The sequence below is a fragment of the Syngnathus scovelli genome, chromosome 3, assembly GCF_024217435.2.
Source record: "Syngnathus scovelli strain Florida chromosome 3, RoL_Ssco_1.2, whole genome shotgun sequence".
NCBI lineage: Eukaryota > Metazoa > Chordata > Actinopteri > Syngnathiformes > Syngnathidae > Syngnathus > Syngnathus scovelli.
Genome location: NC_090849.1, coordinates 25333974 through 25348005, shown reverse-complemented (window position 1 = coordinate 25348005; position 14032 = coordinate 25333974). Strand labels below are relative to the sequence as shown.

Sequence of the window (14032 nt, the reverse complement as noted above, 5' to 3'; positions counted from 1 at the left end):
CCGCGCTTAAGCTAGGGAGGAGAAGGCACGGACGGACGCTGGACGGACGCTGGACGGACGCTGGACGGACGCTGGACGGACGCTGGACGGACGCTGGACGGACGCTGGACGGACGCTGGACGGACGCTGGACGGACGCTGGACGGACGCTGGACGGACGCTGGACGGACGCTGGACGGACGGACATGAACAAACTGAAAATGGAAAAAGTGGACCATGGAAGTACTCATTTGTTTTTCGTTGCATCTTACGGTATTACAGTTGTTGTTTTTTTTTTAAAAAAAAAAGTCAAAAGTCAAAGTCTGCTTTATTGTCAATTTCTTCACGTCAAGACACACAGAGATCGAAATTACGTTTCCCACTATCCCACGGTGACAAGACATAGTGCACAATATACACACAAGTAAACAACACAAAAAGTAAAAAGAAGAAGGCACAAACAATGAATGAATAAGAGCGATGAATAAATAATAAATAAACAAATAACATAATAAATAAGAGGAGCAAAAATGGAGCAAGTGCGCATACAGCAGACAGTCAGAATATAGCGCAAAAGTACAGGACGTTACGCAGCCGAGGGTAGAGGGGGGAGAGAGTTCAGGATCCTAACAGCCTGGAGTATGACACTGTTGGTGAATCTGGTGGTGCGGGAGCGCAGGCTCCTGTACCTCTTCCCAGAGGGCAGAAGATCACACAAAGAGTGAGCGGGGTGACTCACATCACACACAATCGTGGTCGCCTCGCGGGTGAGATGGGAGGTGTAAATGTCCTTCAGTGAGGGGAGCGAAGCACCAATAATCTTGGCAGCTGTGTTCACTATGCGCTGCAGGGCCTTCATGTTGTATTCAGTGCAGCTACCACCCCACACGGCGATACCACTGGAGAGGACGCTCTCAATGGTGCCACCATTGTGGCAGAATGAGGTCATGATGGCCGGAGGAGCACTTGCTCGCCTGAGTTTCCGCAGGAAGTACAGGCGGCGCTGAGCTTTCTTTGCCAGTGATGCGGTGTTGGTGGTCCAGGAGAGGTCCTCACTGATGTGCACCCCCAGGAATCTGGTGCCGCTCACTCCCTCTACCACAGCACCGTCGATGGTCAGCGGCAGGTGTTGGGTGTGACCCTTCCGGAAGTCAACAACAATCTCCTTGCTCTTGTTGACGTTCAGCAGGAGGTTGTTGTCCCTGCACCACGTGGCCAGAAGGTCGACCTCCGACCTGTATCGAGTCTCGTCGCCCTCGGTGATGAGAGCCACCAGAGTCGTGTCGTCGGCGTATTTCAACACGCGGTTGCTGCTGTAAGTCGCAGTGCAGTCATGCATCAGCAGGGTGAAGTCTGGCTCTCTCTCTCAATTTGAGGTGTCAGGTCAAGTATTCGTTCATTTAGGAATCAATTCCGTTTTGATTCTTGAGGTTACACCATGGTTCCATTGTGAGTCTTTTAGTTGCGAATGGCAGCTTCATGGCAACACTTTGGTGCCAGCCACAATCTCGTCTCAAGCACCGTGGCGGGGAAAAACATTGAAAAAAAACATTAGCATGCTAGGCTAACATCCAGAGTATTCATCGTAGGCGCTGCTACACTTACACTAACGCTGCAAAAGCTAACTCACTGCCTTTACTTTAAGGTGAGCAACTCGCGCCTTGCCGTCTGGTCTAGAGCACCATAGCGGCGGGAATGTGGTGGACCAAGGAAGCAGAATGCGGAGGAGGCGAGCGCTGGTCGCGCACCATCAGCAGCGCCCGTCCGGCGGCGGCGGCGGCGGCTCCGGCACCACTGCCGGTGACCCCGGCTCCGGTGGCCGGGCGGTGCCTGGCGCTCTTCTGATGGGCGCGCAGACCGGCCAGCTGCGAGTAGGCCGACTGGCACACGTGGCACTTGTACGGCCGCTCGCCCGTGTGCAGGCGCACGTGGTTACGCAGCGTGGACGACTGGCTGAAGCGGCGGTTGCAGAAGCGGCACACGAAGGGCTTGTCCAGGGTGTGGATGCGCATGTGCGAGCGCAGGTTGCTGCGAGAGTTGAAGCCGCGGTGGCAAATGACGCAGCGCATGCGGCCCAGACCCCCCGAGCCCGACGTGGAGACTTCGCAGCCGTGCGACTCGTCTAAACGAGAAGAAAAGGCGTGCATGCATGTATGCACGCATGCATGCATGCATGCATGCATGCTAGTGACATGGCTGGCTGGCCCGCAGTTCTATCTATTGCAATTGAGTCCGCTACGCTGGCCTCGGCCGGCCGCTAGGCTGCTAATGCTAACTTACTTACCGCTCTTGCTTTTCTTTGCTTGCTCGTCGTCGCCTCCTGGAATTCCAGGAATCCCCAGGAAGGTGTTGTGGGAATTTCCGTACCAAACGAGCAGCTCTTGGTCTGGCGGGATGGTCTGGGGAGCGGGAGCGCGCGGAAGCGAGCGGGTGACGTTACACTGACGGGGACGGCGAGCCTGGGTTGCGCCGGGTGCCAATGAGGCCGGCCACGCGCTCACTTACCTGCAGCGCTTTGTAGAAGATGGCGCTTCCCAACTGCACCACCTCCAGGTTCTGCTCGTGCTCGTTGCGAGCGCATTTGATGTACGTCATCCAGCTGCGTTGCTCCTCCTGACTGGCGTCCACGAAGAAACGCACGCCGCCGTCGCCGTTGAACACCTACAATCCAGACGAGAGGCGATTTGTGCATGCGTTTGTAGCTGGAAAAGAGCTTGCGTGCGTGCGTGCGTGCGTGCGTGCGTACCTCCCACATGAGGTTGTTGTTCTTGTAAAAGTCGACGTGTTGCGGAGAAACCAGGCGCCCCGTAAACGGACCCATCTCGGTACCTGCCTTGATCCAAGTTTTGGAGAAGATTCCCAGACCTTCTCCTGCACGCGCGCGCACACACCCACAAGCACAACTCAAACTGTAAATGCCTGCCAACGAGACGACGAGCTCGCGAACGTCTTAAAGGCACATGAAAACAAATGCCATCCAAAAATGCTCTTTTGAAAATGCATGGCGGCGGCATAGTGCACGCGGTGCGGCATTTCATTTACATTGATTTTAAGCAGATAGTACACTTAAATACAGGGAGTGCCATCAAATATAAAATGGAGTTGATTTAATTCAAATTTTCGCTGTATTAGTAATCCTAAATTCAAACCGCTCCAAAAAATTGAGCCGTTCAAAAAAAATAAAAAAATTCCACCACGCTTGGTGCCCAAAGCGCTTTCCAAGGCCTCACATTCGCCCATTCACACACACACATTCATACACCAATGGCAGGCTGCTGCTGCTGCTGCTGCTGCATACATGCAACACTGATTTAACAATTAATATTTCAAGTAGATGCAACTGAAAAAATGAGATTATTATTGAACGAAACAAATCTGCTACACTTACTCCATTTTTTAAACATAATGTCAATTATATTATACATATCAGAATAAATCATTTTTAATATTCTCTGAGTACTTGTGCGTCTGGCATTGTTAATCCATGGTTGAAATCGGGACGGGTCGAGATCAGCAAAATTGCTTCAACCCGCCTCCCTCTCTCCCTCCCTTTCCGTCAAGTCACAATGTAAAATGAAATTGGAATCACTGTTGATTATGTACTTGCCGAAATAAACTAATCGAGTCAAATCCACGCTTCATTTTATTCAAGGTCTGTTGTTTTTTTCTTTGCTCATTTGGGTCATGGCGTTCCGGTCCGGTATGCGCTCCGCTCGGTCAGCCTCGTTTCATCTTTCGAAGATCAAACTTTGTTCTTTTTTAGCACGGTTGCATTTTACATTTTGGTTTACAACTTTTGCTACGGCCGATTTGCTGCATGCCGTTGAGTTCCGAAAGGGTTCGGAAATCTAATCTAGAGTTTCGAACTCATTTGAGCCGGGCCGGCTGCCTCTCATGCAGAGCGCCAAATCCATTAACACGACTGGGCCTCAACAAGTTCATCAGTGCAGGAACATGCACGGTCCTGTGTCGAATTTCACCACACACACACACACACACACACACACACACACACACACACACACACACACACACACACACACACACACACACACACACACGCACACACACACACACAGAACGACACGACAGGATATGGCAAAAAAAGACAAAACCACAAACAATCAAAAAAATCGGGGGACATGTGAAACAAACACGCAGTTTCATTTGGATACTTTGAGGGGGAACAAGACGAAAAAGAATGAACGTCACTTGACCGCATCAAAACGTTAACTGCTTTCCCCCTCAACGTACATCGAGTCGGCAGATGAGCGAATTAAGGAAGGTTTGCAGTGCATGCGTCACCCTTACCTGGGACAGAGCTTTGCGCAATGACCACCTCGCTGGGAAGAACCAAACTGGACAACTTCTGAACCTCTGTGGGACACACACACGCGCGCGCGCGCGCGCACACACACATTTTCAGTAAAACTATTTGGCTTTCTAATGGCACGTTTCAAATAATAATAATAATAAAAAAACATCGGAACGGAAAAGTCACTCGCATCGAAAGGAATGAAGTATGGAAAATAATCAAACGAATTTCACACACACACAAAAAATGTTAGCGCGGGCGGCCCAGCAATCATGACTCCAACAGTTTTTGGCCTTACAAAAAGAAAAGAAAAAAATTGTGTCTTTGAAAAAAAAATCTGAACAAACCCAAGACTTCTGACTTGATCTTCAACTCAAGCGAAATGGAATTAATGACCATGGACAATATTTTGATCTGCATTCATGAATGAACGACTTTCGAGTCTTTCAACAAATACACGAAATATGTTTCTGTGGGCAAACATTTACGAATATATTCATTAATAATAATAGTAATAATTGATGTTTTTAATGAGATAAATATTATATAATAATTAAATGAATAATAATAGTCATAACAATGATACCTTTCTGTCTTCGCGTGTTCATTTGGAATCTTAAATGTTCATTTCAACGTTTCAAGATAAATGAAAACATTTGGAAAATTCAGGGACATTTTTATTTACCATAAACAACATTGGTATTCTATCTATCTTCATCCTCAAAAACAGATCCAAACAAAAACCAATCTTCGTCTCTCACTGATAACACTAAATTCCAAATTTGCAACATTTACATTTCTACTTCATTTGAAATGGGAAACCCTTTTCCAAAAGATGCTCAACGAACGAATGTTTTTTTTTTTTTAGTTTTTCATCCATCTCCTGAAATATAACACAACGTTCCCTAAATTGCCTGCCATGAACGAAAGGAAAATGATCAGGAAGGTGATTTGCGATCGACCGACCTCCGGAGAAGGACTGCGCCAGCACCTCGGCGGTGAAGGCGGTTTTGGGGCTCGCGCCTGCGGCGGCCTCGTGCGTCAACTGCTGCTCGCCGTGCACGCGCCTCCATCGCCCGTACAGGAAGCTGTGCACCACGTCCGACGTGATCACTTCCGACAGCGGCGCGCCAGCGGGAGGCCTGGGCAGACAAAACTTGCGCCCTGGCCCCAGCCCCGGCCCCGGCGAGTAGGCGGGAAGTGACGAGCCCATGGCGGGTAACGAGGCGGGAGAGAGGTCAAATAGAAATTCGATGCAAAAACACCCTCGACCTCCCTTGCTGGCACCCCAGCGAAAAAAATAAAAAGAACAACGATTTGCGCTTGTTTTGGCGAGTTGCAAAGTCAACAAGTTGAAGATGAAAAGAAGCAAATGAAGCGCGACCCAGACGCGCGCTACCTTTTTATACGTGTGCGCGCGCGTTCACGAGTGACTGGCAGGAGGGGGAGGGAACAATGTGCGTGTGTATGTGTGTATGCGTGTGTCTGAAAGGAGGGCGGTGTTTCAATGTATACGTGTCTATAAATGTGTATACACACACTTGTGAGTGTATCTCAATGTGCGTGTGTGTGTGTGTGTGTGTCTGCGTGCGTGTGCGTGTCTAAAAGGGTGTGGTGTGTTTCATTGTCTGTATTTGTATGCGTGCGTGGTGTATATACCAAAGTAAGTGCCTGTGTGTGGAATTGGAAGAATTATGTGTGAAATAGCGTGGCAATGATGTAGCCTAATGGGGGTGTTGGAAATGACCATGTAGGAGTCAAGTGGAAAAGGATCACGCTTATGACGAGGAGGAGGAGGAGGAGGCGCAGGAGGAGGAGGAGGAGAAAGGGAGCAGCAGCGAGAATGACAGGTGGGTAATCCAATTAGGAAGAACCCCCATGAAGATGGCGACTGTTCCCTTTCTTGCCATTTATGCGCAATCGAGGAAAAAAGATGGGAATCTAAGGCCTAACGAGGCAAAATTCAAGGCGATAAATGGTGGCAATCTTGCAGACATCCATGTGGCCGGAATCTTCTTGAAAAGTCAGAAGAGGGCTGGAGTGAACTGAGCTGGCTGCGGGTTCTGCGCATGCGCCGCGCAACACGAGTCAAGTCGATCCTCGTTTAGTCAACATGAAACTTCGAGTGGACGCAGGACTCACACGTGTGTGTGTGTGTGAGAGAGAGAGAGACTCTGAACCAAGCAAGAATATCACGTGCGCTCCGATGAAAATGAAAAGACCGAATTTCCCAATGCGCTAGTGATGACGTCAAAGAGGGTGAATAAATTCTGTGCCGGTACGTGGACAAATGGGGATGGGTTAAATGCAGAGGACACATTTCACCACACCCAGATGTGTGTGTGACGATGATCATTGGGACTTTAACTTTAATCGGGAGTATAGGGCGCACGCGTGCGCCACTCACTGCGCCGATTGGATGAGACGCCTCGTCCTCTGATGACGTCTTCAGCCCGAATCGTTTTGGGATGACGGATGGACAGAGGGACGGACGGACAGATGGGCCCCATGCGTGTGAGATCGCAGGTCACGTAACTTCCTGGGGCGGAGACAGACGGACATTTCATGAGGACAGACACGTTCACAACTTATGAAATATTCATCGCACGCACATCAAGTTCAACTGTACTTACAGAGCACTTTGCTGTACTTAACGCGCGCGCGCGCACTCACCGTTAAAAGCTGCCCAGGAGAGCGGAGCCAGATCATTTCAACCGCAGAGGCGACTGACTTCACCGCCTCGCTCGGCAACACCCCCCCCCCCCCCCCACACACACACACACACAGCCGAAATTCTAATCGGCAGCATTTGATTTGGACGGGACACTGGGGCATCATCGCGCGCGTGCGTGTGTTTGCGCAAACACGACGCCGTTACAAGCATACTTGCGCACCCAGTGGGCATTCTGATGTCAATTCAAGATCACAACAAACACTGAGGTTTGAGGTCTTTGCGATGGTCAGTTGACATCAGGTCAGATCCCCACTGGGCACATGACAACCCAAAAGTCGCAGAAAGCAAGCCCAACACGTACTGAGACTCACAACCACAAAGACACACGGCAAGCACACTAATAACTGGCCTACACTCATCACGTTACAACCACACGCGTTGGAGGGAGGCGCACACGACCGGGTATGACATCATCAATCAGGCCATCTGGACCAAGAATAAATAAATAAATAAGGGATCCATTATTAATGGAACGGAAAAGATGGCCGCCGCAGGACGTGTTCATAAAGACACAGGAAGTCAGAAAGAAGGAGCTTCTTTATTAGCCCTCATGGTTAAATCATCATGTTCACCTTCGTCTTCCTCACCCATCAGTCCATAAAAAGTCCAAGGTTACATTTGGACAAACGTCCATTAGAAAAACAAAACAAAACAAATCAAGTTTGGCGGAGCCGCGAAAAAACGAAACGGGGACGTCCCCAGCCATCCGTTTCCCGACCTTGGAGTCGCCGTCAGGGCCAACGAGCTAATTGGCTAATCGGCCGCTCTCGGGCTCGCCAGATGTTAGCTTTAGCATTTAGCATAGGAGTCTTGAGAAGAGCTTTTCCTTGTTGGCAGGTGACGACGGAAAAAAGGGGAAAAAAATCCTTGGGAAGCAATGACATGTTCACATAGCATTAGCAATTGTAGTACATTATCAAAGCCAATATTGCTCAAAATTTGGAGTGATTCAAGAGATAGGGAATTCCCGTTCCGAATCACTACCGCAGCATTTTTATAGAACAGACGATACCATTGACTCTGTGGCTGGGTTAGGGGCCTCCTCTATGAAAACCATGAATCTGATTTATCAAATACTCCCTAATCATTATAAAGCAAACAAAACAAAATTGATTCTGATGTGACATGTACATGTAGCATTAGCATATTAGCTCATGATCAAACCAAATATTCATAAACATTTAAATAGAGCCCTGAACCCAACTCCTCATCATCATGGTCACACACACACACACACACACACACACACACACACACACACACACACACACACACACACACACACACCTGACAAAACATCTGTGGTCCGACACACGCTATGCTAGCGCCAAGCTAGCACCCTCCTTTTGCTGAGGCCAAGTGAAAACGGAAAGACGGTGGTGAATAAAGTGATAAAACAATAAACAGAGTGGGAACGTGAATGAATGCAAACTCATGAAAAAAGGACCGCTCTGACTTTAGCCACAAACAGGAAACTTAAGCGCTAATGTGCTAGTTTGGCACCGCCCACAGAGAAAACAAAGAGAGGATCACCTTATGCGGTAAACAAGATTAAAAACTCTCGCGAAACCAGGAAGAGGAAAAAAATCGCACGGCATCACTAGCACGTGGCCGTCCGAGTCACGGCGAGACTGACGGCTGGCTCCATTGAAAAAGTGACGTCCGTCCATCCGTTCGAGTGTAAAGAAGCACGCTCGTGGCTTTCTTTCCTTAAGGCTGGCTGACAGACAAGAAACGGGGAGCTAAAGTGCTCATTTGATGGAATTTGCCATTCCTTCAAACTCATCCTCGTGACAGGCCGCAAGCACTTTAGCCACCGACAGCTGCGCACGCATATTACGAGCGGCGACCAAAAGTTCCACCACGCCGTCCTGAGTCCGACCCCACAATAGACAAGATTTAAGAACCCAAAGAAAAACAAACTTAGTCACTATTGCTAGCATATCCAAATTGCGGACTTCTGATGGTTTCAAACGAGAAACAACCAACCCTGTCGTCAAAGTCACCTTTTTGTCCGACGCCATGAAAACATCCACAGAGAAAAAAAAAAAGGCATAACAATCTGCAGCATGCTTAAAACTATATTGTCGTCGTCTTCCTCAAGACTGCGAGGCATCACGTGGTGAAAAGACAAAGAAAAAAAACAAAAGGTGGTGTGAACTTTGTTCAAACTTGTCCGCGGTGGGATTGGATTACACCCAAAAAAAAAGGCCAAACAGGAAGTCCAACAATTCGGAGGTTAAAACCAAAAGAGCACTTCCTGTGTCTGCTGTTAATTTGCTCTTCGAAAAGAGGGAGGGAGGGAGGGAGGAAGGGAGGCGTGGCGTCCGAGGGATGGAGGGAGGGGCCTCCTAGTGATCCTACAGAGACAGGAAATGACATCGTCAACGTCAAATAGGCCGTGTCAAAAACAATTCAAGGCAATGTGCAAATACGAACGCAGCTATTGGGCACTGTTAGTGAGCCGCCAGCGCAGGGCCCAAAGGATTGACCGAGCCCAGCGAAACCGCTTTGCCGCCCCCTACTGGCCAGTCGCAGCGGGCTTCGGCACGAGCGGAACGAAGCGGCCGGATGTGTGTGTGATGACATCGCTACCCGTGCTCTACCTGGATCTGGGCGGGGTTCCACAAGTAGGGCTGCTGGCGGTAATACTCAGCCAGCGCTGCCGTGTAGTCGGGCAGCGAACTCTGCTGGGACGACTGACCTGAGCGAGTGCGCACGCACGCACGCACACACAAACGAGAAACACGCACACACACAAAGAGACCCCGGCGACGTCACAAGCGGCCATCGAGCCGAGTAAAAAGTGTGATAAAAAGTGTTTTGGCGTACTTTGTTTCTTGTAGTAGTCTTCCCACGCTTTGCCATAGTCACTCATCACGCCGGCGGGCTGGCCCTGCGGACCTGCACGCACGGGGGCACGAAGATGAGGCGTTGCTACGGAGATGGCGGGTCGGTGCGCGGGCGCGTTACCGGGGTCCTGCTGCGTGGCGTTCTGCCAGCCCGTCTGGTAGGTGTTCCCCCACACGCCCGTCAAGAAGGTCTGAGCAGCGCCGCAGCTGCAAAAGCGCCACATCAGTGCCTTGCGGAGAGGAGCGCGCACGCCGCTGTGATGGCGGGCGGGGACCTACTTCTGGTGGGCGGGGCCTTGCGCAAAGGGGCCGAAGCCGAATCCTCCGTTACTCACGATGCCGGAACCCTGCAGACAAAAGAAGGCGCAGGGGCGAGAGGGCGCGTGGGCATCCCGGCCCCAAACGCGTCTCACCCACCCCGATTTTGTCGTCGATGAGCTGCCGGGCGTGCTCCATCTGCTGCGCCGAGCCCCGGATGGTGAAGACGCGGGCGTTGGGGTCGGTAGAGGGCGGCGGGTTCCTCTGGAGCTCCACGTGGGCGCCAGACTGCTGGTTGATGCTCTTGATGCTTTCGCCACCTGCGAGCTCAGTCGTTAGCTTAGCGCTTAGCATCACGGCGGCGGCGGCAACGGCTTGCCTTTGCCGATGACCAGGCCGCACTTGTCCGCCGGGATGGTGTAGGTGACCTCCTGCAGGGGTCCGGGGGAACCCATGGTCCAATCCCCGCGGCCTCTGGCCCGGTTGGCCCTCAGCGCCGAGCCAAAGCCGTCGCGCTCCTGAACGGCGGAAGGAGGAAGGGAGTGAGGGAGGGAGGGAGGGAGGAAGAAAGGAAGGAAGAAGGCCAAAGCATTTGAGACCAAGACAAAGCCAACGACGCTGCCTGCTTTCAAAGGCTAAATGGATCTGGGGCTTACCTGCGCCGTCCGGATGAGCTCGTTGATGAGATGCAGCGCGTGCTGACAGCGTTCCGGCTGCCCCATCACCATGGCAACGCGCTCCGGACTGACGCCGTCGTCTGCGGAGGAGACGAGGGCCACGCTCAGGTTCCCCCCGAAACCGACGGGGCGCGAGCGGGCGCTACCTGTTTTAAACTGGACGCGCACTCCAGCGTCATTCTGAATCTTCTTGATCATTTCGCCGTTGCGGCCGATGACGATGCCCACCGCAAACCTTGGAACGGGAACCTGCCAAAAGAGGGAAGGAGAGGCGGTGGCGTCAGGCCCGTCCGTCCAGGCCCGGCGAAGCGGATCGAGCGCCTTTTACTTCAGCCGCGCGTACGTCAAGGCCGGCTCCTCCCGGTCGGGCAGAGAAGTCGCCGCGTCCCCCCCGGAAGTCGCCGTCCTTCTCCCGGATCACCTCCAGCACCAGCTCCTTGGCCACCTGCAACGGGCACGCTTCAGAGAAAGCTCGCGCTCGGGCCGGAGATTGAATCAACGTGGATCCGGGAGGCTTTGGGCACCTGAACCTTGTACGGGTCGCCGGAGATGCGGAGAGGTTTATCTGCTCCCGTGGGCATGGGACCGTCTTGGATCATCATCATCTTCACACCGGCGCGCTCCTGACGTGCACACCGGGCCAAGGTCAACGAACGCGTGCGCGCGGCCAGAGCGAGCAGAAGACTCCCTTACCTGCAGCTGCTTGATGGTTTCGCCCCCCCGGCCGATCACCAGCCCCACCTTGCTGGCCGGGATCAGCATCTCTTGCACCAGGGCTCCGCCGTCCAAGTCGCCGGGGAAGCCGGGGCCGTTCCTGCAGCGCTCCACGATTTGAACCAGGAGACGCTTGGCCTGCCTACGCCGCGCACACGCACACGCACAACCACCTCAAAGCTTCATTGATATGCAAACACGCAAAGACACGTGCGCTCGTACTGACGCAAAGACGCAAATGCAAAGCGAGCATAGCAGCGGCACGTCGGCCACTCACTCGATGCACTCGGGCGTCCCGGTCAGGGAACAGGGCCGCTCCAGCAGACCGCCGCTATCTAGGCAGGGTCACACGCGCGCGCACACACACACACACACACACACACGCGCACGCACGCCGTCAGCAGGGGCGCCAGCCACGGGCCCGATGCCAGCGGCCGGGACTCACCGGCGGCGATCTGGATCTTGCATCCCGACTCCAGCTGGATCCTGGTGATCTGCTCGCCGCCCCGGCCAATGACTGCCACGCACGCGCGCACACGATTGTGAGAAGGCGCGGGCGGGTGAGCAAGCGGGCGGGCGGAGGACAGCCACTTACTGAAGCCCACCATCCTGTCGGGGACCTTGTAGTCCTCCGTCAGCACCCTGAAACACGCACAGCCGCTCAAGATGCCGCACTGGGCTGCAGCGCACGTGCAGCGCTCATACCTTTGGTGGCCCCCTGCTGACACTTGGCTACCTAAACGCAAACATACAGGCGCACAAACAGACACGACGTCGTCAGTCAGCAAGCTAACACGCTAAGTGAGACAACATCACGGCATACGATCCAAAAGAGCACCGAGGACATCGTGGCTCGGCCGCAGCTCTCACCTGCGTCGTCTCGCTTGTAATAGAGCGACGGCTCAGCGCTCGCCGGCGAGCCGTCCATGTGCGGCACCGCCTCGCCCATCTTTCCCACCATCTGGGGAGCGCAGGAAGTGTGCTCATTGGGCCACACTAACACAACAAGTTTGCGTGCTCGTAAGCGTGAACGCCCGCCGAGAGGCAAATGGAGCGCTTGTGCGCCAGTCGCTGCGCTAAACTTTTTTTGTCCATTGGCTTGTTAGCTGCTAAGTGGACAAATGGATGATCATTGACACGTCCATGGGGAGGGGAAGGGCGGGGAGTTCCCCGAGTCAGGGCACGCAGCGTTCATGTTGAGGAGACATGTCAAATCATTTGCAAGTACCAGCAAGTTTGTTGACTCTGGGCTGTGCGGCCGGGCCTGGCCCAGCCCGGCCCGGCCCAGCTACTGGCCCGGGGACCGCTGTTTAGAGATACCCGTGTTCGCATAGGAAATGTGATGCATGCCAGGGAAAGTCAAAGTTGACCTGAATTAGTGCAGCAAAAGGTGCTGTTGAAGGCTTGCTTGCTTGTTTGAGAGTTCAACACATCGTGTTTGCGTTTGACTCGAGTCAATCTGGAAATTGGGGTCCACATGACAAAACTTTATAATTTGGACCCCACACGTGTGTGTGTTTTCACTCGCAGCCCTTCAGTTGACTGAGTTAGTCTACAAACAAATGTGTGTTACTTAGTATACTAAACAAGTCGTTGATCGCTAAGTTAGTTTGTTGGCGAGTTCAACAAGTTGGCAGGCCGAGTGACACGTGTGGACGCCAACAACCAGCCCCAACGCGTCGTCGTCTCACCGCCCCCCCACCCCCAACTTTGGCATGACAGCTCGTCAAAGTCTCCCCCCAAAAGTCTCTCCCGGCGGGGGCGGGAGGATTGGGGGGGCCTTGTGTCAGTAGCGTAAAAGTCGTCCAAAGTGGCTCAACTAGCTTAGCCTGCTAGTTGGCGTGCGTGCGCGCTGCGCTCGCGCGCGTCTGGTCCAAGTTGCGAGCGGTCGGCGGTCCGAAAGCAGGCAAAAAAAGTGTGCGGACTCGACGGAAGAGGCGCGTTGGGGGACTGCGGGGGGTGCGGGAGTCTCTGGCCGGCGGCCCCTCGGCGGAGGTTACCTGGCGGGCCCGCTGCAGCGCGTCGGCCAGGCCGTCCGACTTGAGCGCCGGCTGGCCGATCGAGGCCTGTCCTCCAGCCTGCACCAGCTCCGCCATTACAGCGCCACTAGCTCGCTAGCCGTTAGCCTGCTAGCGCTAGCTCAGCTCTCGGCCAGGCGCAGATGCTCTCCTAGGGCACAGAGGGCTCACTCGACTGACCGACCGGCCGGTTGGCCGGCCCGCCCTCACAATTCCGGGGCGAGACGCGAGTAGGAGGTGGTCTGGAGGTGGCGAGCCGGCGCCATTGCGCTCGTGCGGCAAGGAAGGAGCGGAAGGTGGACGGAAGAAGGCTTTTGAAGAAGCGTCGCGCTCGTTCCAACTCGTCGAGCGCGTCCTGTCGCGCCGAGGAGACGATCTGTGCCGCGCGCGGCTGTCTCAGCTGGCTGTCGCTTCCGCTTCCGCGTCGAATCACGTGGTCCCGCGGGCGCCACAGGTGGCAGACGAAAGTTCCCAAAACGGTGCCCG

The 14032-nt window shown here is 53.3% G+C and overlaps 2 protein-coding genes across 5 annotated transcripts; both read right to left on the bottom strand.

Moving 5' to 3' along the window:
• Positions 1-289: 289 nt before the first annotated feature.
• On the bottom strand, positions 290-7044 carry LOC125993814 (PR domain zinc finger protein 12). Of its 2 annotated transcripts, none has more exons than XM_049762742.2 (6): positions 5260-7044; positions 4290-4355; positions 2725-2849; positions 2484-2639; positions 2263-2377; positions 290-2100 (listed from the first exon to the last, which is right to left on the bottom strand). In XM_049762742.2, exons 1-6 carry the CDS (start codon positions 5504-5506, stop codon positions 1652-1654), a joined length of 1158 nt encoding a protein of 385 aa, XP_049618699.1. In that variant the 5' UTR covers positions 5507-7044; the 3' UTR covers positions 290-1651. The 2 variants fall into 2 exon arrangements, with proteins under 2 accessions (XP_049618699.1, XP_049618701.1); XM_049762744.2 differs by having other exon boundaries at positions 6701-7044.
• Positions 7045-7546: 502 nt separating this feature from the next.
• On the bottom strand, positions 7547-13969 carry LOC125993798 (far upstream element-binding protein 3). Of its 3 annotated transcripts, none has more exons than XM_049762700.2 (18): positions 13529-13953; positions 12399-12489; positions 12234-12264; positions 12124-12170; positions 11974-12045; positions 11806-11863; positions 11508-11670; positions 11339-11437; positions 11158-11259; positions 10961-11063; positions 10794-10894; positions 10517-10655; positions 10297-10457; positions 10159-10226; positions 10001-10086; positions 9860-9931; positions 9634-9731; positions 7547-9387 (listed from the first exon to the last, which is right to left on the bottom strand). In XM_049762700.2, exons 1-18 carry the CDS (start codon positions 13622-13624, stop codon positions 9379-9381), a joined length of 1596 nt encoding a protein of 531 aa, XP_049618657.1. In that variant the 5' UTR covers positions 13625-13953; the 3' UTR covers positions 7547-9378. The 3 variants fall into 3 exon arrangements, with proteins under 3 accessions (XP_049618657.1, XP_049618656.1, XP_049618655.1); XM_049762699.1 differs by having other exon boundaries at positions 11143-11259; positions 13529-13948; XM_049762698.2 differs by having other exon boundaries at positions 9860-10086; positions 13529-13969.
• Between the last annotated feature and the right edge of the window lie 63 nt (positions 13970-14032).